Source organism: Folsomia candida, unplaced genomic scaffold (assembly GCF_002217175.1).
Source record: "Folsomia candida strain VU population unplaced genomic scaffold, ASM221717v1 Fcan01_Sc002, whole genome shotgun sequence".
Classification (NCBI taxonomy): Eukaryota; Metazoa; Arthropoda; class Collembola; order Entomobryomorpha; family Isotomidae; genus Folsomia; species Folsomia candida.
The window spans coordinates 15,629,774-15,656,644 of record NW_019091194.1 but is presented as its reverse complement, the minus strand read 5'-3'; the positions used below and the strand labels follow the sequence as shown (position 1 = coordinate 15,656,644).

The window sequence follows — 26,871 nt, the reverse complement described above, 5'->3', positions numbered from 1 at the left end:
CTATTTTACATTTTGCAAGCACGTCTTGAAAGCTAACGAAGAAAGGATTCCTCAGTCTATTCATTTTAGGATAGTTTGATCTTCGCAAAAAAGCTCGGCCGTATATATGGACTCGTATATTTCGAGGGATGGAATACATATAAATGGATGGAAAGATTTTGAATCTTTTCATTCAATTGACTTATTTCATAACAAAGCACAACTTCATTTAAAAAGGGAAAAAATGTGACGGACGTTTTCTTTAGAATTTTATGGTCATGTGTTTGTCTCTATAAAATGCGAGGACTGGAATAATGCATGATATGCAAGTAAGCACAATGATAAATATCCTGCAGCAGGATATTCATCCTCTTGCAGATGATGATAATAGTCATAAAATGCGTTCCCTATCCGTGAAAGCTCGTTGGCTCTCTTTGTAAATAATTTTATAAAGGAGAAAAGATCATAAAGTAAAATTGCAATTCCTACACCCTACTTTTGCACTGGTTTTGCTAATATTATTCATTAATTTAATGCTATGTCGTGCTATTAAAAACAAAACTTTCCTCCTTCTCCAGCCCAGTTGTTCATATTTCTTTTGACATTGCTCTGCCAACACTGTTGGTGGGCTGGAGAGTGCATCTTCATAATGCTCATAATAATCACAAAAATTATCATAGTAAATGACCCGAAATGATGTGTTCAGTGTTATACGTATACTTTAAATCGTACTTTCTCATGCATATATCTTTATACAATGGAAAAATTGGGTCAAAAGTTTCAAGTTAACGGATATCGCACACACTGCATATGCACATACGCGGACACATAGCGAAGGAATTAGAGTGAAACTTGGGAGTATTTAACGTTGGTGGTGAAAGGCAGGAGAGCAAATCTTGGTGAGAGAAGTAAAATCATGTTGCATTTCTTAATTTGTCCATCACAAGCAATGATCATTATCATCATCGTGGTGGAAATGATTCCTCGAAATGCTCTCATGCATATTAAAATGTTTGCCTCCCAGGCTCGGCTCCCACATTTCGAGAATTTGCATTATATAAGCTGCTTTCACTCGCTGAGTTTGCGGGACTCGTACGGTGTGCCACTGTGCAAAATATTCCCCATCATTTAAAAATAATATTTCTGTTTTATTTTATTGTTATGCTCTCGTCTAGTGGGGAAACATCAAATTTGGAAAATTCGGTATCGAGAAAATTCATAATGAGTTTTGAAATACTAGGAATTCAAAAATGATTTGAACAATGGCGCATCGATTTACACACTTTTCGTTCTGACTAAAGGTCCAAATGTGAAAGTCATGCTTTTCTAATCCATCTGTAGAATGTACAAAAATTTAAATTGATTTTTAACTTGACCCAAAATATCTGTCATATATGCATGAATAGTTTGCAAATGCAAATTGCGAGCTTTATGGTATCTTTGGCGCCGCAAGCGACTCTGGACAGATTACTCATCGCAAGTTAAAAGCCGTGCCGAAACACTGTAGCACAAGGGTGTTTACACGTATGCAGATCATTACTTAACTTTTGACTCTGCTAACAAACTACGACAATTGCAATTAAGTCTTGTTGATTTATTTGGTCGTTGTGCTTGTGTTGAGTGGCCTGGGAGAGATTCAGAGATCCAGAGTGAGTCATTTACAACACCGAGGGAAGCAGGAGTGGTGGCGATCCACTTTAAAGAAAATGCTTCTCGAGCCTAGAATTTGGTACAACTCTACATCATTTGTAACGACAAAAAGATGTCTCAGCTCACCAACTAACTACCAGCACGCGAGAAGATATGTACCAAACAACTAACCGACCTGCATGTGTTTCCCGAAATAAACTAGCAATTTACATGTGAATTACACATCACAACCCATTCTCTCTCCGAATTATTTTCAGGTTGTACAACCTACAATGCTCTCAACTTTGCTCACATTTAAAATGTTAAGCTAAGGGAATGCATGGGATCTCCAACCTTCCAATCCTATGTATCTGTTCTTCACTACATGTACGTTCATGTACGTCTTTTCCAGAAAGAAAAAAAAAAACAATAATCGTTATACATATTTGCATGAAAATTTGGTGCTGTGATGGGTGCGTGGGTAGGTTCAAGTCTTCTACTTACCTGTGGTAGTCAAGCCGAGAAATGTATGCGTACCATCGTCTGATAAAACGAGAGGGAAGTACATATCTGCACATGAACATATATTTGGTCTGTATTTCTTAAAGAAATGTTTATTATATCATTTTGAAGAGAAGATCAAACCTTTACTTTGTGAGTATGTACCTTCTATAGATCAGACTCGTACAACATTTGAGCGAGAGTATTTTTTTATATTTTCATTGCCAGAGTATTACATACATATTACTGCAGTATCCTCGTTCGTGGGCTTGAAGAAAACTATATTTTGAGCACAACAAAATCATAAAACATGGATGTATAAATTCATAACGAAAGTTATCAAGATCTACACTGGATAAGAGTCTTCGCAAGTCTAATTTTGCCCCAATTTGTATAACTAACAACCCCTTGCAAATGAAATCCTAGTAAGTATTATTAAGCTTGCACACATCTCTCTGACTTGATGACAGCAAGTGGTAGACCATAACTAAAATTCTAGACAAGACCAAATTTTAAGAACATAAACGATTTACGTCAAACTCTTAAAGTGATCTTGTTTGATATGGTTTGAGGTTTTACCCCGTAGCGTGCATTGAGAGGATGATAGTAGTTTTGAGAGACTTTTGAGATGAGTTTATTATAAATATGTCTGGAAAAGTGGTACGAGAGATGAACAAATATGTATGCACATCAAGAAATACGTGCAGATGAGATGTCGCAACAACCTCCTTGATGAAGAAATTTGCGTCTTCCGCTATGATTACAAACCACGATGTCTCTGGAATTGAGATGTTTTCTATTTGTCTATTTCAAGGCCTCAAATGTGAGAAGGAGCAGAAATTCATTTTCTCGTATAATTATGGCATTTCAATCATGTCCTGTTGTACATATGCACCTGGTCATGTTGGTGGATTAGGTAACAAAATAAAATAATTAAAACTTCAGTTAGGATCGCATACTCATGGGACGAACCAAGTACGTTACGTAGGTGACGAAGGTCAATGCAAGGTAACTCAAGACGACATCGGTCACATGATCCTTCTTCATCTTCCCCTCATTGCCGTGTGTAAAGCAAACGAACTTTGCTCACTCCATTTCACTTTCTCCTGAGTGAACGCCGAGAGAGAGGACGAATTCAGGTCAGTGGGGTTTATGTATGTATGGAGAAGCTTGGTCCAATCCAGCCGTGGTGGTGGTTATCTCATGTTTTGATCTCTCGACTAAACAACATATCTACGTTGATATATGACCACATGTAATGAGGGATGATTTCATTCCATCTCCAGTCCAGGTCTACGTCGTCTTCCTCCTATGGCTTTGGAGTACGTATAAGAAATGACGTCTGCTGCCTGCCTCCCGTAATGGAAGTTTAAATGTTGTTACTTTTCTGTGAGGCTGGTTGGTTGAGTTTGAAAGAACGGTCGTCGTTCCTGGCAGCTCCAAACTAGACGACTGGTTGGTGACAAGGATGATTTTGGATAAGGCTCTCCTGGCAAATTATGTGAATAGCAATTCACTTCTCTGCTATATGGTTGTGTGACATCGGAAATATGCGGCTGTGTCGTGTGCCTGTAGCTTCTAGGACTGTGTGGCGTTTGCAAGTAAGCCGGTACGATGACCTCATCTCCACTGAGTACCCACCGCCGGACTTTGTTTATGGCCTTTTGAACTCTTTCCTTGATTTAAAGTGGTAGAAAAGAAAAGAGGGCGAGGACATTCGAGTTTTTATTTTTTGGACGTAGAGGTGGAGAAAGTAAAGTAGTTCAAGATAACGAGTTGCAGCAGCAGAAATGATGGATATGGTTTACACTGAATTTCCTTGGAGGATTGCCTCCTCCTCTGTCTGCGGGTTATCTCGAGTTATCCCATCAAAATTTGTACAACGAATGTGTTCCGTCGTGTATGAAATTTTTAAGAAGCTCAACTTACTAAGCCGAGATAATTTGATTTTGATGCCACGGCTTCTCCATCAGAATGAAAGTACAAGATAAACCGGAAAAAATCTCTAACTTTCTTCAGGCCCGTACAGAAATATAGAGAATTGCTTTATGCAACTTGGGATTTCTTAAAAATGCACTCGTTAAAATTAGTTTGCCCTGTTTGTACAATTGCGTGGGTAGCGTATTATCAACTTCATACCCACAAAGTTCATAAGAAGTACGTAGGTTCCTCTCATTTGAAACTGACTGAGTAGATCTTTTTGTTGCGGCGCAGGTGAGATTGCGTAGGCATCACTAAACGAGACATGGGTTTGGCATGTTTGTCTTTGTCAAAACAAAACTGCTGTTGCAAATAAAATCTGAGATGCCACAAAAGATTATGTCAAGAATTGGCTGAGAACAAAATGAACTGTCATGATCATGTCTGTGCACAAAGATCTCCTACGAAACTTATTAACCGCCCAAGTTGTTGGCTTCGACCAAGACGTAAAGCTGACAGGTTGAAACGGAGCGTAACCTTTTGCATACAAATCTTTAACTGATGCCGCTTTGTCGTGTCACTCGATCTGCTCGGTGTAAAAATAATCCAGATGTTCTTTCTGGCGTATTTCTGTTTTCGAATTTTGCATAAATTTTACCCAGAACTTGAAATGCGTCAACATTTTGAGATGAGAAGAGGGAAATTGTTGGTTGTTTATTAGCATTTAGATCCAGATATTGTATTCCCTTTGAATTCGTGGCTTTCAGATTAGTAAGTATGAATCTATACTTAAACACTTGGACCTCACAATACACAGCCATTTTTTGGACTACTGCTAATGATTTTAAGCCTTGCTCCACAAAATTTAAATGCCTCCCTCTCATAATTACAAACATGTGTAACCTGAATTGTACATCACGATGGAATGTACAAACGTTATGAGCTTTGCCCACTTCCAATCACTTCCAGCATTGAGCATCCCCAAAACTAAAAGCGAGGAACAACACGATTAAGTATGTACATATATGTACATAAATATACGCGGAATTTGAGATTTTGGTGGAACGGTTCGCATAATCCTATTAACCGTAGGATAGATTTTATGACTGGTTGGAGGATTTGTTATTTAAAGCTTGTCGAGAGATTATGCAGCACAATGTAGTCGTAGAAAGCACAACGCAGCGACATCATTTCACATATTTATGCATAAAGGTATCAGTATGTACTGCATTCTACGTGGCTATTAGGGATGCACGGACGGATGTAATAATGCAAAGAGTTTGCACTGAATCACTGATGTGACGATATTTTGAGCCAACTGCTTTTTATGACGACTAACCGTTGCAAGCTAACACAGAGCCAACTGCATTTTCAACATCCCTGCGACTGTTGTGTACTTTTTCGGTTGACAGATAACACAGTTTGAAATAGCGTCCATTAGGAAGGTATTTCCTCAATAATGAAGCATTGGGACACATCCATTTTCCTTACGAATTGGCCACAAAATGACTCGACAAAACTTGAAACCGATGATACAAAGTCTGGAATATTTTTCTTCGTGATTCAATCCGCATGGCGAAGCCCGGAGGAAGAATTGGAAAGTTGGCTTGGATAAGGATAATAATGGGAATTCGCTTATTCCATGCATGCACTTTCCAGTAAAATGTGCACTCACGCAGGTCGCAACAGAGGAGTGTCTCCGCTGAAGATAAAAGAACAGTTTAAAACTCCACCGTTTTATCCAGTACACTTTCACTTTCACTCCTCCGTGCATTTTAAGAGCATCTCCTGATTCATCAGATTGCTGTTATTGCCCGAGGGGCTTAGCTCCATCTCCGACTCTTCGCCTCCATGAGCACCATGTTTGGAATTTGCGGAAGGTGGTGGTGAGAAATTGATGGTGTGCGTGTATGCAGGGATATCGTTAGCATTAATATAATGGTATGCACGTTGACACTATTTTATTACCTGTGCAGACATTCTCCCCAAGCGACTTTCAACGCAGTTTTTGGAAGATATGCAAATATAGTTTTTGTCCTTTCTCCATTCTTCGACTTCCTTTAGCTTAAGGATAATCTTGTACGCATCTCAGTGATCTTCTGTACTTATGTAAATACATACATACGTAGAGAAAATAATGTATGGATTTCATTTTTGTTTGGCTAATGCAGTTTTGTAATTTGATGTATGTAGGTGTCCTGGATAAGAAGAAGAGATTGGCACATCCTAACCACAGGAAGAACGGTGTACACGACAGACGATCGCTTTCAAATTATCCACCATGATGGGTCTGACGAGTGGAGTTTGGTAATTAGGTACACCCAACGAAGAGGTACATACGTCGAAATTCATAAAAAATTTGACAAAATAATAAAGACATGAAATGTGCAAAATAAGCTTGACGTATTTTGTTTCTTTGTTTTCTAGATGCCGGAGAGTACGAATGCCAGGTAATTTGACTCATAATTAATTGTAACCTGTTTTCTAAATTATGCTCACCACAATTGCATATGCAAACGTGAGAATAAGTCAGATGCAAGTTTTGTATAACAATGCGGCGAGAAGTCAGGAGTCTTATTTTCATAACCACTTATCTATCAAGATGTGCCTCTTACGTATATGTGCATACTTAGTGTAGCAGTGGAAGTTCAAAGGTCAAATGATGCTTATGTCCAGTTCCGTTATAAGTGTGTTTATTGAAGATGCTCAAGTTATTCTGCATAGCCTGTACTTTACTCAATTCTATTAAACCTGAAAAATTGTGTACATTGCAGACCAAGTTTAATAATATCAAATAGGAGATAACTTGTAGAACATGCAGACGGAAAATTTCAGTTAACTAGGCCAGTCTGGAAAAGGCGAATTTTGGTTGGGGTTTGCTACAGGGAAATACAAGAGTGGGTCTCTTTCCGTCAAGTGTTTTGCCTGTGGTGGTGGCAGGGAGAAAGGTGAGAGTGCGGTGGCTGACTCTCCGACGAGTGAGCCAGAGTATGATTTGCATAGAAAACTCCTCTGTCAAAGCTCAACTCTTTCACGGTGTTTGGACGGAATTCAAGAGTATAATTTAATAATTTTTCCGTGAGAGGACTACTAATTAGCCACTTTGTTGGACTGGCGAGAAGATAAACGCGGTGCTGCCGCTTTCTCCAAATTTTACTTCCCGTGCTCATGTCTCACACTGAGCAGCAAACAAAAGTCAGGTCGTTAATTTTTATCTCAACTTTTCTTCCCTCAGAGATTAATGTGCTTTCAGTCATTTGGCCCCTCATATTTTCTCAACTGCATCTGCACTCCAATTACTTTTGAAATCCGCACACAAGTTCACGAGTTCATAAATAACCAGTTTAAGTGTCCACATAAGTGTCCCTGCTGCACTGGAAATGGTCGAAAAGCAGGGCAAAAATAATAAGTAAACCTTTTTTGTGTGCTTTCTCTCCTCCTCGCGTTCTCCATGTGGTAGTCTGAACATCTTTTATTGTAGAAATCTTATAGAAATCCCGTTGATTCAACGACAAGAAAAAAACAATGTTGGATTCTATAAACAAGGTAAAAGTTATGTGCTACGAGCTTGTTTCTTATTGAGTCAGTCAATTTATAACGGTTGACGAGGTAGGCAGAATAAAAGCAGATGCCATCCACGGAGCAGTTTGTACATATGTATGCAGTATTTACAACGACGAAAGGAGAGAGGATTCGGTCCAGGAAAGCTTCACTTTCACCCCATTTATCCAGCTCAAGCTCAAAGATAAGGGAGCACATTTTAACAAGTAAGGTTTTAGCTCAGCTCTCCTTCCCATTGAGTCGCACGAGCCTTTCAGAATTCACCCTCAACGGCAATTAATAATACATTTCATTCGTGTTGTTGGTTTGAGAGAAATTCCTACGCACCACTTTCCTTGGCTTTGGTATTTTGAAAACCTGCGTATTTTCAAGTAGAATTTATTAGAATTGCTCTGGTAATTTCCCCACCCGAAGAGAAAGAGCATCAATAGAGGAGCAGGAGAGGAACGTGTTTACGTACGTACAACGTATGTAAAAGTACAATACAATCTTGTTGACAAAATGTTGGCGTCCTTTCAGAGCGTGGTTTATTTGTTTTCCATATTGTTCTACCTCATCTGATTTTAATACGTCTGCCATATTTATTTATTGCAACTTTGATTTCACATTTCTGTTCCCGAAATGTGATCTCTAGTGAAATGGAGACAATAAACGAGAGCAAGCCGTTGTTTATGTACAATCGCAAAGTCACTTCATTATTATTGTTGAGCCATGGAATGAACAACAATTGATCTCATCCTTCCTTCCATTCATTATGTGTACCTCGGTTTGTTAGCTTATCCTTCATTAAATAGTTTATCAGGATAATGAAGCAGCTTTTGAAGCACAAGGGACTTCCATGTCCCATATTTTTCTCAATTTGTTACTTGCTGTATATTGTTGAAATGCGTTTGATCTTGTGGGAAGCCTGGAGATAATGAATTCAAAGAGTGTATTACTCCCATAAGAATGAATAGATCGTTTGTTGTGGAAAATTCGGATTATGGACGAATAATTTTAATCCCGTGTAAGCAAAAGCACCAACACAGAGCTGGGCTTATGAAGATGACAAACTCAATTTCCGAGTACATACTTACAGACGTATGTGCATAAGTTGGATACGTAGAATGTACCGAGAAAACCCTCACCCATGATTCAGTATAACAGCAGCAGGCATGTTCCTCTGTTGTCACAAGTCGCGAATTGTCATCATTTGAATTGGACTTCTTATGTAACGTGGTGAATACTGGAATACTAAGTAAAATTCTTTTTCAATATTGACCAACCACACACTCGATGGTGTTGAAGACTATTGGCGACCTGTATCTGTCCCCGTGACCATCACATTGGCCTCACATGTCTCCCCCTCCCCGATACTCCGATATTCGAGCCCATTAGTAGTCACGAGGTGCAGGCCGCAGTGTCCCTGGTGGCAGCCTCAGCCGACGTGAACATGGAGCAAGTGAGATATGGGTGACTGACTATTCCAAGAGGTTGAAATGAGGAAAGAAGTCAGGCAGCAGCAGTGGCATGTCAAAAATGGGAATGCAGAGCACTGCTCTCTTCCCAATTCAATTCACTCTTGCTCATCACTTGTCCCGTAAACGTCACCAAAGTAGACCACCACCACCACCGTCAAGAAGGAGGACGATGGGAGAGTGAAAGTTAAGAGGAGGGAGACGACTTTGGTCTCAAGTAGAAAGATTTTGTAGCGTTTCTGACTGGCGACAAGGATGAGGACCATCACTTCCATGCTCACTGCTCTGATACGTGAAAGGGATTTCGTCAAGAATAATTAATCATTAATCTGGAATCCCAACTTTGGAATCTCAAATCTCGTACCCTCTCGGGGATTTTTTACTCGCAGGAAATCAATATTTTTCTGTTAGTTTCAATCATTCCTTTCGGGCCCAAAATCTTGCCGTTTCTGAATAAGAAAATCCGTGGCGATGCAATTTCTTCCTCATTTCAGCCCAAAGCCGGAAAAACATTATAAGCGTCTGTATATGTATGTAGCTTAAAGCAGCAACACACACTTAATGATTCTACACTAGGACTACCCACTTGTCCTTGGAAGGAGAAGGGCGGTGCCTGAAGGAGTGAAGTGATGGACAATAAAGTCAGCGTATCATTTACAGTGACATGAAATCTCGCTGATAAATTAATGTTTTATACTTAACGTCGATTGATGCTTCAGATTGGACACCTTTTTAAATTTCATGGCATCAGGAGGATAATATATCCGTGTTATGGACAAGACGATCCAACCATTAAGCCGTTCTCCTATACGTATCTGTGCACACAGCCTTGTTCCACGTACGACAGGCGAGGAACGAGTGGGAGGGTTGAGAGGGTTGAATGTCAATATCCAGCACTTCATTGGAAAGCTCTTGACTACCAAATTGCAGATTTCGTTCTAGTTTCTGAACTCGGACGATATAGTGAGACGACAAGGACGACAGTGTCGTTTTAGCCCACGCTCGGATCAAACCAGGGTGAAGACTATTTCAGTGAGGTTGGATTGGGACCTGAATGAAATTACGGATTCAAGTCTGGTTCATATCATGCGGATGAATTGCGTTTATCTCAAGTATATGCAAATAAGAGTCAGGATCACGACTCACTTTGCTTGTTCACCTACCTGCACTTGTCTCAATGAGATCATGACAGTGATGATGATGAGGTTACAAAACGATGGGAGAGCAAAATTTATTCAATCCCTCGTACCACCCATGCTCGTTCATCTTATTAAGGGCCTCGTGTCTCCTCTCGCCCAAACGATGTGCAATTTGAGGGTCAGAAGTGGAACCTGGTGCAATTAAACGTATACGAGAATGACAATGAACGAGTTGGATACACACGCGCCCTCGTTATTCAAGTACCATCGAAATCCATCGGATCTACACTTTCAAGTCTAATCTATTTCAATATGCAAGTAATAGGCTGAAATTTTTAGGCACGATTATTTGTTTTAGTGTCAAGTTAATCTGATAAATTCTGCCACCTGGAGTACAATTTTATGGTTTGGTTGGATCATAAATAAGCGCAAAATATGCTCGCAAATTAAGAATCGCACCAAGACACAGGCATCGCTTTATTTACTACGTATTCATGCGACTATATTTATAACGATACGTTATCTCAGCCAGCATATAGCACCGAGACAAATTGCACTTTACTCTTAATCGACACCATTACGTGAGATTGAATAGCGGAGGGATTACTTCTTGAATAAAGGTTTAATCCGTGGGTGATGAGGAAATCTCCCGTTGCTGCAACCACGAGCCGCGACGTTGCTTCACCTACTTTCACCTAGAGAAATCTCTTCCCATTCAAACTTAGTCGTAAAAATAACGGGGGAGAACAGTTCGGAAATTATGTGACGAAATGATGAGCATAAATTATGAAGCACAAACGGCTTTCTCCTCAAGCAATAACGTTTACTTTCTGGTAATTGACCAATTAGTCACAAGTCAAGTAGGGAAACTGGGTTATCATCGCTTGGTAAGAAAACGACAGGCAGGCGAGCTTTATTGACGACCTCATTCAATTTCAATTTCTTGTTGAAGCTGTTGTTAGCAGATCACCTCCGACTTTAGAAACTTCTTCAACATTAAAATTTTAGTTTATTTGATGAATAATTATGCAGTACTCGAGCTCGAAGAACCACTCGATAAACGGCATTGACTTTTAGTTTTAATCATCTTCATGATCGTTATGCTACATCGTTCATGCTCCAGCACCGACTGAGAAGAGAATTTTTCTTGGCAAATTGAAATAAGTTGAAACTCAACTAATTTTAGATTAGACGGGCAGGAGATGCATTAAGCAGAATGAATTGTAAATTGTTGAATTTTGTTATGAAAGCTGCTATTGAGACTGCGCTAAGACATTTTTTCTCGCAAAATGCTGTATTTGTAATCACAAAGAGTTGTTTGTGTGCTTTATTGTTTTGGTTGGTTGGTGGTTGTAGGAACATTTCTCATTCAAGCTTAGACTCGGAATTGACGTGCTTAATGTAGCATTTGAGCTTTGAAGTTTCAAGTTACGCAACGGGATGTAGAATTATGACATGGAGAATGGCTGGAAAAAATGGTGGACTAAAGGCAAGCAATACATCTGTATGCATGCACAGTTTGAATGATCAGATATATGTACATGCATGCGTAATAAATACTTTGTGTACCTTATGTAAAGTATATATACCACTGATGACTGGAGTTGACTGGAGAGTTGCATGAATTATTATGCTATATTCAATATTAATCATTTCACTCTTTTGTAGATTGAGGTTAATGGCTCTTTCTTTGCCTTTTTTTGCAGGTTTCAAATCCTCACGGGGTAATAGCACACTTCTTCAACCTTAATGTCCTCGTCCCTCAAGCGTATATACTGGGTGCAAAAGAGTATCACGTAAGTACTTCTTGGACTAATTTGTTCGTTTAATCGTGCATTTTAACTCATGATGTCAATCATTTTTTTCAGGTGCAACAAGGAACTGTTATCAGCTTAGTCTGCATTATTGAAAATGTAAGTTTCTTGAAAAAGTTGTTTTCTCTATGTACATTTTATAAATAATCTGATCATCTCTTTTCAACCTCGTCGTGGTCGAGTTCGGAATATGAAATTAAATCTATAATGTGATGCTGCGTAATTCACCATTTTCCGAAATGCCGGCTGTAAACTTTTTGGTCGGTGAAACTTTGAAATGTTCTTATTTGCTGAAACACCGTGGACCCAATCACCCGTGACATCGCTGAACTGTAATTTTACGTAATAGAATTTCATAAAATTACAAGGTCAGAGCAAAAACATTTGTAGACAAAAGAAAATCCATTGATGTGCGACAGGAACATATTTTTTTCATTCAGTAAACATCAAAGTTTTAAGCTGACATAGCAAATAGGCGAGCAGGGCGAGAAATAAAGTGACGCGTCGTCTGAAACTCTTATAATGTGCGACCAAAAACTTGGTCTCTCGTTCCTATTTATTGTCCTCCATGGCGAGGCCTTCCTATACGAAATTGAATTGAACACTCAGCGGATATTGTATTCGAATCTTGGAGGAGCTCGCCGTCTCAGAGCCACGCAGGAAATAATAATATTTCATACACTGCCATACACAGCATATATGTAGTCCGGCAGAGATTTTGATTCACTCCCACCAGCCAACAATCTTGAGTGGAATTGGAATGCTGCGTGCAAAAATAATGGAGGATGAGGAGAAGAGGCCGGACGATGATACATACGATGAGAGAGAAGGAGGAAATTCCAGTTTGTGATATTTGTGAAAGCTTGCTCAACTAACAATGGAGGTCTCCCAACGTATGCTCACAGATTTGGACCAAACTAGTGTCAATCGATCACAAATATAATTAGTATGAAATTTGCAAATGGAACTATCTGCCAATACGCAGGTTTGCCGGAGATATTTGCATTCAAAGCAGAAAAAATGCGCAGGAAATTTGGAAATTGAAAAATATGCCGGCCTTTTGGTGCGTTTTCTCCTATTTTTATGCAAATATCTCCGCCAAACCTGCGCATTGGCAGATAGTTCCATTTGCAAATTTCATACTAATTATATTTGTGATCGATTGACACTAGTTTTATCCAAATCTGTGAGCATACGTTGGGAGACCTCCATTGTAAGAGAGAAATGAACAAGAGACGGAGATGGAGAAAGTACACACAAATATACGACACGGACCGACACACGAGGACAGTTTCATTTTGGGAAAGAAAAGTTGGAGAAATCGACACAGTTTTTGGGGTCCAGCCATTTCTTCTCTCCTCCGCTTCCTCCTTCACTTAAATATACCCATTTTGCACCAGATGCGTAGTACATACTGTGTAACGTCTAATGTGTGGTACGGTACACTTTATGGGAGGAACGCTGCATCGGTCGGTGGATATGTATGAAAACTCGAATGAATGTAATCCCCAAAACAGCTCTATTGCCGGAAGTGCTGACCGATTTATATCACAATCACGATGAGCTAAATCTTTTGCAGTGGTTAGAAAACCCATGGCGCGGATGTAAATCCCGTCCATTCTTCAAGCTCTCATCCTCCTCAATATGGCTAAAACGCTGCGATGCACTGCTTGCGGTTGTTGCCAAAATAAATGAAGGTAGATGGATGGATAGTCGCTGGGTTGGTGGGAGTGGTCCGCTGCCGATGAGTGTTAAAGAACTGATTGAGTTTGTTGAGCTCAAAAGGAAATCCGATGGTTGGATGGATGGATGGACTGTGGGATTAACTTTTGTGACAAAATGGCCCAAAGCATTAGTCGCTGAGCCGGTAAATGTTTGTTAGGCAGCTTCCAACAATGTATCAATCTGGATGAAGTGAAATCCCAGTCACACGTTGGCTGGCTTAGCTAAATGAATATCTACGGTGATACCGGAGGTTGCAGGGAACGAATAATAGATATCTTATAGGCTAACAGGTTAGCTATACATAGTTGGGTTGGTTTGGATTACATTTAGGACCTGTTTGTTGTATGCAGTAACTCATTCTCATTTTTCAAGGCAAATTAGAAATACTAATTAAAATTATTGCAAAATTATTCCCATCAATGTTGCCCTTTCACTCTGGTGATGCGTATTTGTATTAGTTACGCTGTAAAAGTTGTGTAGAGTGATTGTATGAGTTAGGGATGGCCGGAATTATTAATCTATGATAATTTATTGAGAAGCCAACAACATAAATCACCCGTTTTACCACTTTTATAGTAGTGAAGTGTAGACAAAAATAAAAAGTAAAATATACAGTTTCCAATAAAAAAAACATGACCAATGTAATGACGGATCGCATTTCCAAATCCGGCACATTTTGGTTTCTGTCCCCTCGCCTGCGCTTTGCTCTTATCAATGGGCGTAATCTGAGGAAAGAGTCGGGCAGAGGCACGGCGGAGATTGAGACTGATGGGAAGAGGAAGGAGTAAAGAGATAAATTCCCAGCATCAGGAGATACGGATGATTTGTCCAGATTTGTCATTGATTGTCTTCCGCGTGTATGTGATAGCATGGTTTGTAATGAAATGTATTGCGGATAGATCGCCGTGTGGGCAACAGGGACAACTTTCTCCACAGCCGTGTCTCTCTCTCTGTCTGATGTCCGAACTGAGATATCCAATTTCTTCCCACATGCGGTGTTTAGTTGCAATCACAACATCACAACGAGTCACATGAATGATACAATCGTTCCCTTGAATCTTGCTCCGATACGAAGTGAAATTGAACAAGACGGAATTTGTCCGACCCATTTTTTACCAAGTCACCGACAAAAAGAAGAAAAATAAGGAAGGTGAGCCAGCACAGCTCGAAAGAAGAAGAAGAATAAGAGAACTTTCTCTCCTTTCTTTGCTCCCAGATTGTTCTTATTCGCTTGTCCTTTTCAAGACTTTTCCTTTCTTGCTCTCATTTTCTCAGCCAGTCCAGTCAAACAGAGGCCAGGGAAGAAGTGATCCATCCCCAGTTCTACTTACAACATGGGATCACTACCAGTCGCAGTCGTCGTCGTTGTCACAGGGAGCAGAAGAGAGGTGAAGTCGACAGGATCAAAAAAGTTTGCAACTTTCCACCTCCACATAGATTCATGCAGCGGCGGCATTGGCGGCGGCGGAAGGAGGGAGAAGAGAAAACTGCTCGCAAACATCCCGAAGCAGTTTTTTTTACCTAGTCGCGAGCTCGGTATATAATAATATTGCATTAGAGCGAGAAGAAATAAAGCTGTGTCCGCAACTATGTATCAAATCAAGTGCCTGCCTACTCGGCGAGTAATGGAAAAGAATAGGCCCAGTTTATTAGAAGGCACAAGACCAAGACGTACAAAGTGGTACAAAGCTCAGTCAACATCCTGTGAAAGGTTCAATAAAATTACACAAAATCGTTTCTCTGATTAGGCCTTGCAAACTTCCTTTCCTCACCAACCCAGCTGCAATAATAATAATGCTCCCGCCAATCCATTGCGCAAAACTTGAGCCCCTTTCGCCAAAGGAAAAGAAGAAGAATAAGAGGGCGATGACGAGATTCAGGTGTAGCGATTGGTACAAAGATAAGAAAGAATGGGAGGGTGGTTTGGGCGAAATGTGCACAAGTATAAAGTTTATTTTCGGAAATATATTCCGACTTGGTTCGATGATGACATTTCGGTCGTTAGCCTGGACTAGGCAAACTTGAGCTGTTAAAAAAGTTTGCGCCCATCCATTAAAAATTTTATTGCTCGTTCAATGAAATAACATTCCATTTCTTTGCGTAGTTCATTCAGTAGTCTGTATAGGAGAAAGTGTGTATTTATAAGACGTGGGAGTTCGTCGACCACCAACACCATGGCAGAACTCACTCTATAACAATCACGATTATGAGTTTGTAATATTTTGAATATAAAACGAACCAACAAGTTTATTCAAAACTGAAATTCGAGAATCCAGAACTCTACCAGTCGTGGCATATATTAATTCTAACTGGAAGAATAAAGGAGTTTGCATTTGATTCACTTTCTCTTAATTTTCTGATCTTATTAGTCGTTGCATAAAGTTCAGACACCTCTGAAAAGTGTTTTTACATACATACGCACAATGCTTTGATATTCATTATTATTGGCATGTCTCGAACCAGTTGGCAGGTACCTTACATATATTTTGTGAGTTAACGAAGATGAAATTTTTTCTAATTAGTTTTGCTACACGTATTATTTTAACCCAATTCACTGGCAGCAATTTATACGAAATCTTATTGTTTCTGGTGACTGATTACAATCAGTCTTTTAAGGATTGATTTGATCAGTGAGGAAAAATTAGGCTGCTTTCAACGTTCGATAAATTTCTCCAATTAGTGTGCCCCAAAAGGACCTCAGTTACTCCCATGTTTCTTAAATTCTGCCTTAATTGAGTCTCGAGGAGAAGCCATTAACAGTTCTAAATTATTTTTAGCCTCTAGTGCGGAGACGAATGATTATTATTGCGTATATATAAATAAGCAATGTCGATTCAGAAGTTGAGCAAAGTCAGCGAAATACTTTTTGGGAGGAGCGTGCAGCCTATTTTTGTGGTGCAACGGAGAAGTGAAAGTCAGGCAGACCAAGGAAAACTATAAGAATGTAAATGAATATCATTTGACGTAAGTGATGAGTTAAGTGCGGTAATTTGAAGAGAAGGGATGGAGGTCTGCGTGGGTGGGTGGTTCGGGCGGCATGAGGTAAACATCACCATCCAAAAAGGGCAAATATATAGATGTTGCAGACAGATAACGCATCTCCAGTTTGCTTTCTCCTCCTGAGCAAACCATCCCAATGACAAGAAGAAGGGATCTAAATGGGAGGCAGTAATGTACGGGAGGCGCCAGTCCTCAGTGTGCGTGTCGTGTGATTTTCTTGGAAAGTTTGTCTTTTAAAACAAACTTCCTTCCGTTCACCAAGGTCCAATCCATCCGCCCACGAGTTGCCTCTGCTCCTTATCGTTCCGCTGCTCTTTCTACACCAACCACCGACGACCTCATCTCGTCATTTACTTCGAAGCAGGAGAGTCGACCGACCTACCCAAGAAAAGAACCACTGACAACTGAAAGAACACCGCATGCAAGAAATGTGCTGCATTCCTCCTTTCTGCTGCATTTCAGATGAACTCACTTACTCCGTCCGTGCTCGGTTTCTTACTTTCATTTGACTTATTGACAATGCTTGGCACTTGATCTTACAAGAACTTGACTTACCAGAATAGGACTAATAAGAAGGACCCCAGTATCAAGGGTGCATTGCAAGTAGTCATTCGTCTAGGTACATGGATGCACTTGTCTTTTCTTCTGCTAGACATTTTTATTTAAATTCATTCGACCTTCTGCGATCTATCACACAAGAAATGCACAACCTGTCCGGCTCCGTCTCAAAAGCAATGCAATATCAGCAACAATTTAACATTGCTCTGGAATGCGTCATGCCGTATCTTCCTAACAAGGCAAACCCCACACTACTCGGAATTCTCCCCACACACGATGGATATGTACAAACATATGTAGCTGGTTGGATTGAATTGTTACATATATTATTTACAGCGTACGTATGGAAGACGGCATCAGGGCAACTGTTAGTGCAGATAAGCAGCTCATTTGTCTTTTGTATTGCCCACAAACGAAAATGGCTTTACAACTTGTATGTTGTCCCCAAAAGCATTTATTGAACAAGACTGACCGGGCGAGGAGGGGACAAGGAACGGTGGACAATTGACAGGGCGGGTTTGTCGAGGGGGAGAAAGAATGGACAAATAAATGGATTGGATTTAAAAGATCTGAATCTGGATGCTTGAACACTGGACCGACTTTATTTCCACTTTTCTTTACTCGACTTCACTTCCACCTCATTTCCCACTTTCAGTCTTAGGGACTCACTTTCCCTCTTTTCTTAATGGAAAGGAAATAGGATCATTTCTACTAGAATAGAGGAAGCAACTATCGTGGAGGATTTTGTCTCGTTTCGTCTTAAAACAAACTTTCCAACCGTATAAAAGTCTTGATTAGTGGTGTTCACTATATTTTACATGTTGGTAGTTAAATGAGATATCTTCCAATATGTGGCATGAAAATGTCCTCCTCATCGCAGCAAATAATATCCGAGTACTTATTGAGTGAGTTGCTTGCCATTGGGGAAAGTTGAGAGCGATGAGAGTCGATCATTTCCTAATAAATGATTCATCGCCGCAGCACACATTACGTGATCTTGTTGTGTAACTTCTTCAATCCGATCCAGGGAATTAGTGAGTGAACAACATCGGCACGAAAAAGGAGACAAGAGACAACAAAAACTCGAAAAAGGAAAGGTTACGTGTGCTATGTATACAGATACGTAGACTTCTGCAGCCAAGTTCTACGGAAATTGAGGAGAAAGCAATGAAAGTCTTCAATGTATAGCGGTTGAAAATAAGACAACAATTGTTACTAAATAAAAGTTTATTGGCTGGCACATACATTGGCTAAATAGTTGGGCTGCTGGTGCCGTTGGGCGATTCCCTTGGAGTTCGACTCAACTTTTCTTGCGCACACAACCCTCCGGTTTCGACATGAGGTCACTGCGAACAAGATAGATTGTAGGTGCACATGTATTCTCAACATCTGTTTCGATCTCAAATTCTATGTAGCAGTCTTCAATTTCAATTTCTGCTGGTGGTCAATTTTGGAAATCTCACCACTGCCGGTGGTGGTTGAGTCAGTTCTACGAGGTAAGTCGCTAGTCCTCGCAGATGGTGTCAAGATTGAAGATTTAGTATTTGAGCACTATTGAGCAGAAGACTTGCCTTGCACATCATACGTGTGTGATTTAATGTCTGTGCACCACACATCATGGAGCCCTTGACTTTCTCCAATGTGTGCTCATTTTGTTCATTCAATTTAGCGACATTTTGGGTTTGACTGGTTGGTCAAATGAAGCATGGTTGACGGTTTGTCTGGTGGTATAATATTGGTAGTTCAGGTTTAGTAAATCTGCCCATCTCAGATGTCTCGGGCCCAATTCCGAATTTTTTCTAAAGGAATTTCATCCAACCCAGACAATGGGGAATTGACATTCTCATCTCTTTTGACTTTCACTTCCGTCCAAGTTTCTGACCAAGGAACAATAATGCTGTTCATTGTTGCGAAAAAATGACAAACTGAAACTGGGTTGATGTGTTTCCACTGCCTCAGGATTTCTATATGAAGACCTAATTCTACGTCCTATATTTTTACGTCTTTCAAATAAATGAAAGGAGAAATAAGAGGCCCATTGAATTTGATAAACCATATAACCTTATATCATTTCAAATTTCGGAAATTATTATTTTTTGCAGTTTCTAACTTGTATTTAGTTACATACTTATATCTTCTTTAAAGGGACGAAAAAACAAGGGAAGTAGATACAAACTGTCGAATTTACTTACAAATATATCCAGCCCTCATACTTATGACTCTCTCAATGGTGCAAAGCAGGTTTTGACCAGTCTTTGAACAAAGCCATGTCCTAGGGCGGACGGCTTTTACCATTATAAAGCAAAGCATGTGACATTTCTGTAGCCCTGGACAAAGTAAAAATACTTTTCCTATAGAATGTAAAATGGTTCAAAATTTTTAAGCTTCAATCTCTCCCAAAACTGTGTCGTCGTCGTTGCTGAAATTATATTTTGAGCAGATAGCTTCCTGTCTTGAGATAAAGTTGAGAAATTCTTGGTAGAAAGTGACTTGATAATCTTATTGGGTTTCGCCATTTCTCAAATTTTCGTTCTCAGTAATGTTATTTACTATCTTCCATATCCATAATCCTTAACCTTGGGTTTTATCGCTGTAATCCTGAGCTGGTTGTAAGGTAATCGACCTGAGAAATATATGGAAATTGCCCAGCTTCAACCCAATGTTTACATATGTAGGTATGTAATATGTGCGTATATATATAAAGCTAATGCTTGTTATAATGTCTATGCTTTAAATTATGTTTATTCGAATAAACTTGATCAGTTACTGGTCGGGATGTACCTTTCCCAAAAATTTACGGCTTTTAAATAGGGTTTAACCATCCTCCTCTCATCCTCAGATGAAAATCTGGAGTTTACTGAACAGTGTATCTCAGGTCCAGATTCCCGATAGTTAACCGATTCAAACGCTTCACGATTGCACCAATGTACTCAAAAGAGCAGTAATTTAATAATTCAGACACTTTACAATGTAACATGGACAATAAATAACTGAAAAAGCATTAGTTTTTCGTTTCCTTTGGCGTCCTTAACCAATATTTTCGAGAAAAACAGGCTACAATTATCTGGAAAACCTTTTATCTGTATAATTTATCACTTTAGAACACTGGCCAAAACATGATTGGTTAAGCTCGACTTACTCGAGTTTCACGTTGAATGGGCTTTCCCATTTTGCTCCAAAATTGAAATTTTGCTGAAAAAATCCGCAGTTACAATAATATTTCAATATTATGTCACATATAGCATGCAGTTATATGTATGCATTTGACAAAAATTTCGTATCGAGTTTTTTTTGTTAAAAATAATTGGCAGTTGTAAAACGAATTTGACCCATTCAATATATTCCAATCCAAAAATAAATGATATCATAACTGATTGTAGTTTCGTGTTCCAGTTTTCACTCCAAATGACAGCTAAACTTCAGGAACATTGTTACAAAAATAATTATTAGCATAAGTTTACGATTGTGGCGATTTGGGTTAAAAGTTTGTAAATTTCAATCAACTCACAAGTGGTTCAAAGGGAAAGTTTCTTTTGAAAGTAATTCTATTATTCTTAAAGCCTAATCGTAAAGGGTCAATCTAATAAAAGCAAACTGCTCCACTTTCCTAAGTAATGTCTATTCGTGCATGATAGACGGATGTGTACACGAAGGCAAAAGTGTGGAATATGTACCACTCACTTTGCCATGGAGGCCTACTTTCTCCTCCGAAGGGAGATGCAGACGACTTGACGACCCTACTTTCACAGAATTTCTTTGATAACACCAGTAAGTCAATAGAAGAGAAGGGCGTATAAGCCAACAATTTGGGCGATTTATTCCGTGGAAGGCCAATGCAGACGGTTTCTTTGCGTGCAGTGCAGAGAAAAAAAGTTTCCCCAGACTTTGGAGAAGGACATCAAAATATAAGCAGTAGGATGGCCAAGAAACACAAAAAATAGAATATAAAATAGCGGATGCATCTGAATATTTATTTTTCCAATGAAGCTGCTCTAATGTTGTCAGAGGGCTAGGAAAATATATGCCGTGGACTGTGCACTTTGCCTGGGTAAAAACTGACTATCGCCAACTGTTGTCACGTACGGATGAGGAGAACGGTAAGTCAGAGGAATGCAGATGAACGTAACGTAATATCTGCAGAATGCAACTTCTAAAAAACTGCTGAATTTAAAATCTCTCCCAAACGAAGCAAACGGAGGAGCTGGGAAAAAACCGAACGAGTCAAGGACACAAAGAATTTTTTTACACATTCCCCCAGTACCACGGGGTAACTTTTACATGCACACAGCATGCACTTGGAATGGTTATACAAGTTGGCTAAAATTTTGTAATATGTTTTATCGAGTTTGACTTAGGTCATAAATATTAACAATAAAACCTACTCAGCATTTTCGTATAAATATATATGCATGCATGTAGATGGGTCTGATGTGACAATTCACACTCCAATTCTGACCGTACTTATTTCAAAAAATTCACAGAAATTCGGATGTAATGTGCATATGGCGAAAGGTTAAAAGGCACTAAATAAATATGCGAAGGTCACGTGTTCAATATGGTTTTAGAGTTGTTGAGGATATTACGCTGGAGAAATCTCAAACGATGAATGGTTTTACGTTTTAGTTGAATGTCTCCTCTTATCCTTATGAATTTAGTAATAAGTAAAACTACTCAGAAGATTTTCCTAATTGTCACCTGCTGTACTTTCATCATAACGATATAAAGGTTAATTGAAGCGATACTTTCTCAGCAAGAGGCAGGCACCCCCGCTTACACTGGATTTTAAATTAACTGGAGGAAAAGCGAGATAGATAAGCAAAAAATGTCTCAAAAGAAAAACTCACCTCACGAACTGGACCTTGAGCAAATGACATTTGAAAGTTTCAAAGTGGGCACAATAATTTTGTTATGCAGAACGGCGAGATGTATAGTGACGAAAACAGGAACAAGGGAACTTAACTTAAGTATTCTTTAGAAGTCGACATGTTTTCAACTCTTTTGTTCACAAATAGCCAGTGTCAGTCAACAAATGGTTGTTCCATTGGGAATTTTCCTATACACAATCCTATTCTGCTGCCATTTTCAGTTGTGCATTTCTACATTTTTGCACGTGACCACGTCAACTTTACAAGGAACCCATGATGAATTGGACTGATATTGAAAGCTTTGGAAGCATTATGACGAGTGCATCTGGAATTTTAGAATTCTAAAGTGTTTGTCAAGTTGCCCCAGGCTATTTTTCGACTCATTTATTCGTTGAGTGTCAATTATCGTTGTGTCAAGTCTTCATTCCACTGTTGGACTTAAATCTAAATATTTCTTAAAAGACATATTTGGAATATTTGTCCATTGGCCAGCATATCGATTGGTACAAATTTTCCTCTTTCTCTTATGACCTAATCGTAGACACATTGGGGGAGATGATTGGGAAGTCGTTTGTCACCTTGATTAGAGTTTTTAAGTCCACCGATCCTCAACATCATCATTAGAAAACAGGAACTCAGGGTGAGACGACGAATAAGTTGGTGTGTCGTCAGATCAGGAACTTCGGATTTGTCGAAGGTCCCGTGATAAATGTGAGTAACGTCGTTTGCTGTCACTCACAATCACATCATTGTGAGCAGTATATAATCCAGGGGTAAATAAATCGATTAGGATGATGGCAAATATTTTGTTTCACGGATGGAATAGCCAGGAAGGACAAACTACTCTGAAGGTTCTTTGTTTTTGATTGCAGAAGGAGAGATAAAGTGGTGCTCATATTAGCCAAAAAAGTTGACATTTTCATGCATGCGGTTTCCTGTTCCACCTTATTCGCTCTGCAAATAATGGGATCGTGCTTTCTCTTTAATCATACTTTGATCTATGAACTCTATGACTTTCTCTCAGTTGACTTGGCTCTTGATTTTTCTGTGGAGACATCCGTCCTGGAAAAATTTGGCTTTGAAGAGTGTCAAGCTATGGTGGTTTGTTATATAAATTATCGTCGTATACGCCCACAGCATTAGAGCCAAGAAATCCATCCATCAATCCGTCGCGTGAGAGAGGAGGAGGAAACGACGACGGCTGAATAATCTTGATCGCTCTCCTCGTCCTCTCCTCAGGGTCGTCTATTTGGCGTCGGAGCGTCAACTCCAACGAATGGCGTCTTTGTTTTCATAAAAGTTTTTTTAGGTCGATATTGGCAGCGTCTAGTCCAACAATCGTGTATGGAAACACAAATTCACATACGTACCTCCGTGCATTGTTGTCATTGTGCTATGTGTGGTGCACTAGGGCATCCAAAATTGTGCAAAGATTACGGCGTTTGAATTATTTATTCGTAATCCAGTGTTAACATTCCATGGCATCATTCATTGAAGTTGATAAATATGAGGCGAAAGTACCGAAATTTGAGGAACGCATATTAAGTGAATGATAAAGAGATGCTTTACGTCTGTGAAATTGTAAGTATCGTTTGTTCACAAGGACATTTATAGCTATAACTTACGCTCCAATATTTACTTCCAAACTGAATAACTTATATCGTATTATTCAAATTAGTTGCGTACGTGGGTATTACTATATTAATAGATGTGATAACTACTTAACTGTAGTATATATTTATAAGTACAGCTTAATGCATATTGGTGTACGCATCTTATTTAGCAAATATGGAGTAAAGTGATCTCCCGTACTTACGATGGTAACGACGCAGAAAGCTGCAAGTTTGTTGGACTTGAATGAGTTTAGTCATAAAAGGGCAAAGTTAGAAGGAATACTCCAACTTAAAGATTGTGACGACCAAGCCATCGACCAGAACGATTGTTACACATACATTGAATTTGTCTTTGTTAGTTGCCAACCGTTTTATGATTTCGACTGGACACGCCATCGAAAGTAAGAGTAAGTTGAATGAGCAAGTATCTCAAGGTCTACATAACTTTGAGCGTATAATAATTCATTGTAGCAGTGAAGTCATAAATGTTGGTGAGCTTATATATCTGCTTGTATAAATGTCCTGAAGACTGAGAATGCATATACTTTGCATGGGAAATACGTCGTGTGCATACGTATTTGCATTTCTTTGGCTTCGAGTGGTTACATTTTTATTTTGGTCCATTATCTCATTCGAATCTTCTATCCCTTCGCATTCATCAGTGGGATTGGGAGGAGAGGGAGTAAGGCCATCCAAAACTCATAAAGAATATCAAGAAGTCTGAAGATTTTTCCCTGGTGCCCGACGCAATCAATTTTCATTGAGCTGCTTCTGCGGAATCACTGTTGCTCTCTCTCTCTTCTCCAGAAATAATAAGTTGGCCCATCGCAGGACGGGTTTCTTCTTTATCAGATGGATACACATAATTCGATACCTCAACCCCAACAACTTCAGCCAACTTTGGTCCATTGTCTGGGTATATGGAGAAAGTTTTTTTTATTCTGTCTCCTCTGCGTTTGTTGCGTGTTTACAAAGAAATGGGACGGAATGTTGTCTGATTTTGTTGGTCGTCTCCATTCCGCAGATCCAATTCGTATTTATGTACTTTTACAATTTGCTTGCTTATGTACGATGGGTGGATGATGAGATGGGAACTTGAAAATCTTGGAGCATGTATCATTACATTATGCAGCATTATATAACATATGATATCCATGAACTGATGGGTCTGTTTGGTCTGGTGACAATATGTTGCAGATTACACTCAGGAGACGAATTTATGTTGTTTATATCATTCCCGTTCGTCGACTTTCTCACAAACATAGCAGCAAAGCAAATTCTGTAATAAAATTACTCCCACTCTGTATTCAAACCTTGTACTTATGGCTTGTTTTTTTGCGAGTAAATATGCAGACATCTCAATGCTGCACAAAGGATTTGACATTCGTATTATAAAATCTCCTCATTGGTCATACCCGAGCACTGGAGGGGATCCATGTGAAGAACGTGTGAATGAAAAATGTGAGAGTCCATACAAGTTTGATTTACTGCAAACGAGATTATGCATGTTTTTTTGTTTATATGTAAGATGGGTTTTTTTGATAAGATTATAAGTTTATCAAAATGGATACCAAACATTGAATTGGGTGTAAAATAGAGATGTCAATTTGTGTGCAAAGTATGTACTAAACTATACTTGTTATTCCAAGAAGATGTTTCTCCTTCGCAAAGCTGCACATAAATTACTGTATAGCCACCACAAAAAGCAGCCATATTCTGGACTATTTAATAATAATTTGGAGGTATGGCATAGATGTGCAGCATCACAAATACGACACTTTATTACACTTGAGCATCTAGTCACTAAATAACAAGTGTACAAGTAAACAAGGTGAAAGTACATATGTTTCAGATTGAGACACACAGACGTAAGTCGACATGTTACGTAGCCACGAGTCACGACGGGTGGGAAAGAGATGGTCAAATAAAATGATTTATAAATATTAATAAATAAACGTTGTGATTTATTTGCAGAGTCCACGCTTAGTGTCTCAGTACCTGTACTGGTATCATAATAATCAAATGATCAACCTCATTGGGTCAGGAATAAGTGTTCATACAGAAAATGGGGTGCATATTCACTCCAGACTAACAGTGCCGCAGGTAAGATAGATCTATTTTACAACAGAATTTACCCCCTAATGACGGTATAAGAAATGTGTACGCCATTTATTAAAAAATATCGTGCGTCAGGGCGAATGAAGAATAATTGGGTTTAATTCCAATTTCAGGCTGGTCCTCAACACGCTGGTAAGCTCACCACTCACTACATTCAACTTGCTATTAAGTATTTGCAATCAGTAATATTTTATAACGAGTGGACTCTGATAATTTCATAAATTAAAAAAAACTGTACATTTCCCTTTCGCTCAGGTACCTACACATGCAATGCAACAAATACGGAGTCAGCGACAGTTCAAGTATACGTTTCCGATGGTAAGATTATGCTTTTTTCAGTTTGAGACAAATTGCCGGAGGAATACGGACAATATATTCCTGTCATTGCTTACTTTCACCAGCCTCACATCTCAAATACGCAAAGCATACGCAAATCCGCACCGCACTGTCATCTCAGCACTTTCCTCAATTTGTTCTCTCACCTCTTCATCCATCGTACACGTACCTGCATGTGCCCAAAAGCACTACTCGTCTTCCATGGCATCCTATTTGAGCAGCGAGCCTTGTGGACATTATGGACCTTTTTATAAGGAAGATTGAGTACACGCTTTTATTTGGCGATGGATCGCGTAGTAGTTGTGACGGTTTTGGCGACAGTAACCTAGTCTCCGTGTCGTTGCCCTGTGGTTTACTGTACAACACACTCTCACGAATTCACAAATGATTGCTTCTCTATAAATAATTTCTCGGTTGACATTTCACTATTTTTCCTCCAGTTTACTCCGGCAGGATTCTCCACAACCAGAATCATATCAACTATGTTGAAAATATTTGACATGAATGAAGTTCTCAGAATTTGGTAGAAAAATCAGGAAATTTATTATCATCCAGCCTCACTGAGTTTCTTTTGTTAAATCGCTAGGCATTATAAATCTTACAAGTCACCCCTACATGTCCGAGAATGTGAAATGTCCCTAATGAACTGACAGTAT

General features: G+C 39.3%; 1 protein-coding gene across 1 annotated transcript in view; it reads left to right on the top strand.

The window, feature by feature from the left end:
- LOC110843505 overlaps window positions 1-26,871 on the top strand; it is a 93,225-nt gene that overhangs the window by 60,801 nt on the left and 5,553 nt on the right. Inside the window, exons 6-12 of the mRNA XM_035847605.1 lie at window positions 6,223-6,361; window positions 6,457-6,479; window positions 11,893-11,982; window positions 12,055-12,099; window positions 25,736-25,864; window positions 25,993-26,011; window positions 26,135-26,197. Of these exons, the coding sequence (XP_035703498.1) occupies window positions 6,223-6,361; window positions 6,457-6,479; window positions 11,893-11,982; window positions 12,055-12,099; window positions 25,736-25,864; window positions 25,993-26,011; window positions 26,135-26,197 (508 nt within the window). The remainder of the gene's footprint in view (window positions 1-6,222; window positions 6,362-6,456; window positions 6,480-11,892; window positions 11,983-12,054; window positions 12,100-25,735; window positions 25,865-25,992; window positions 26,012-26,134; window positions 26,198-26,871) is intronic.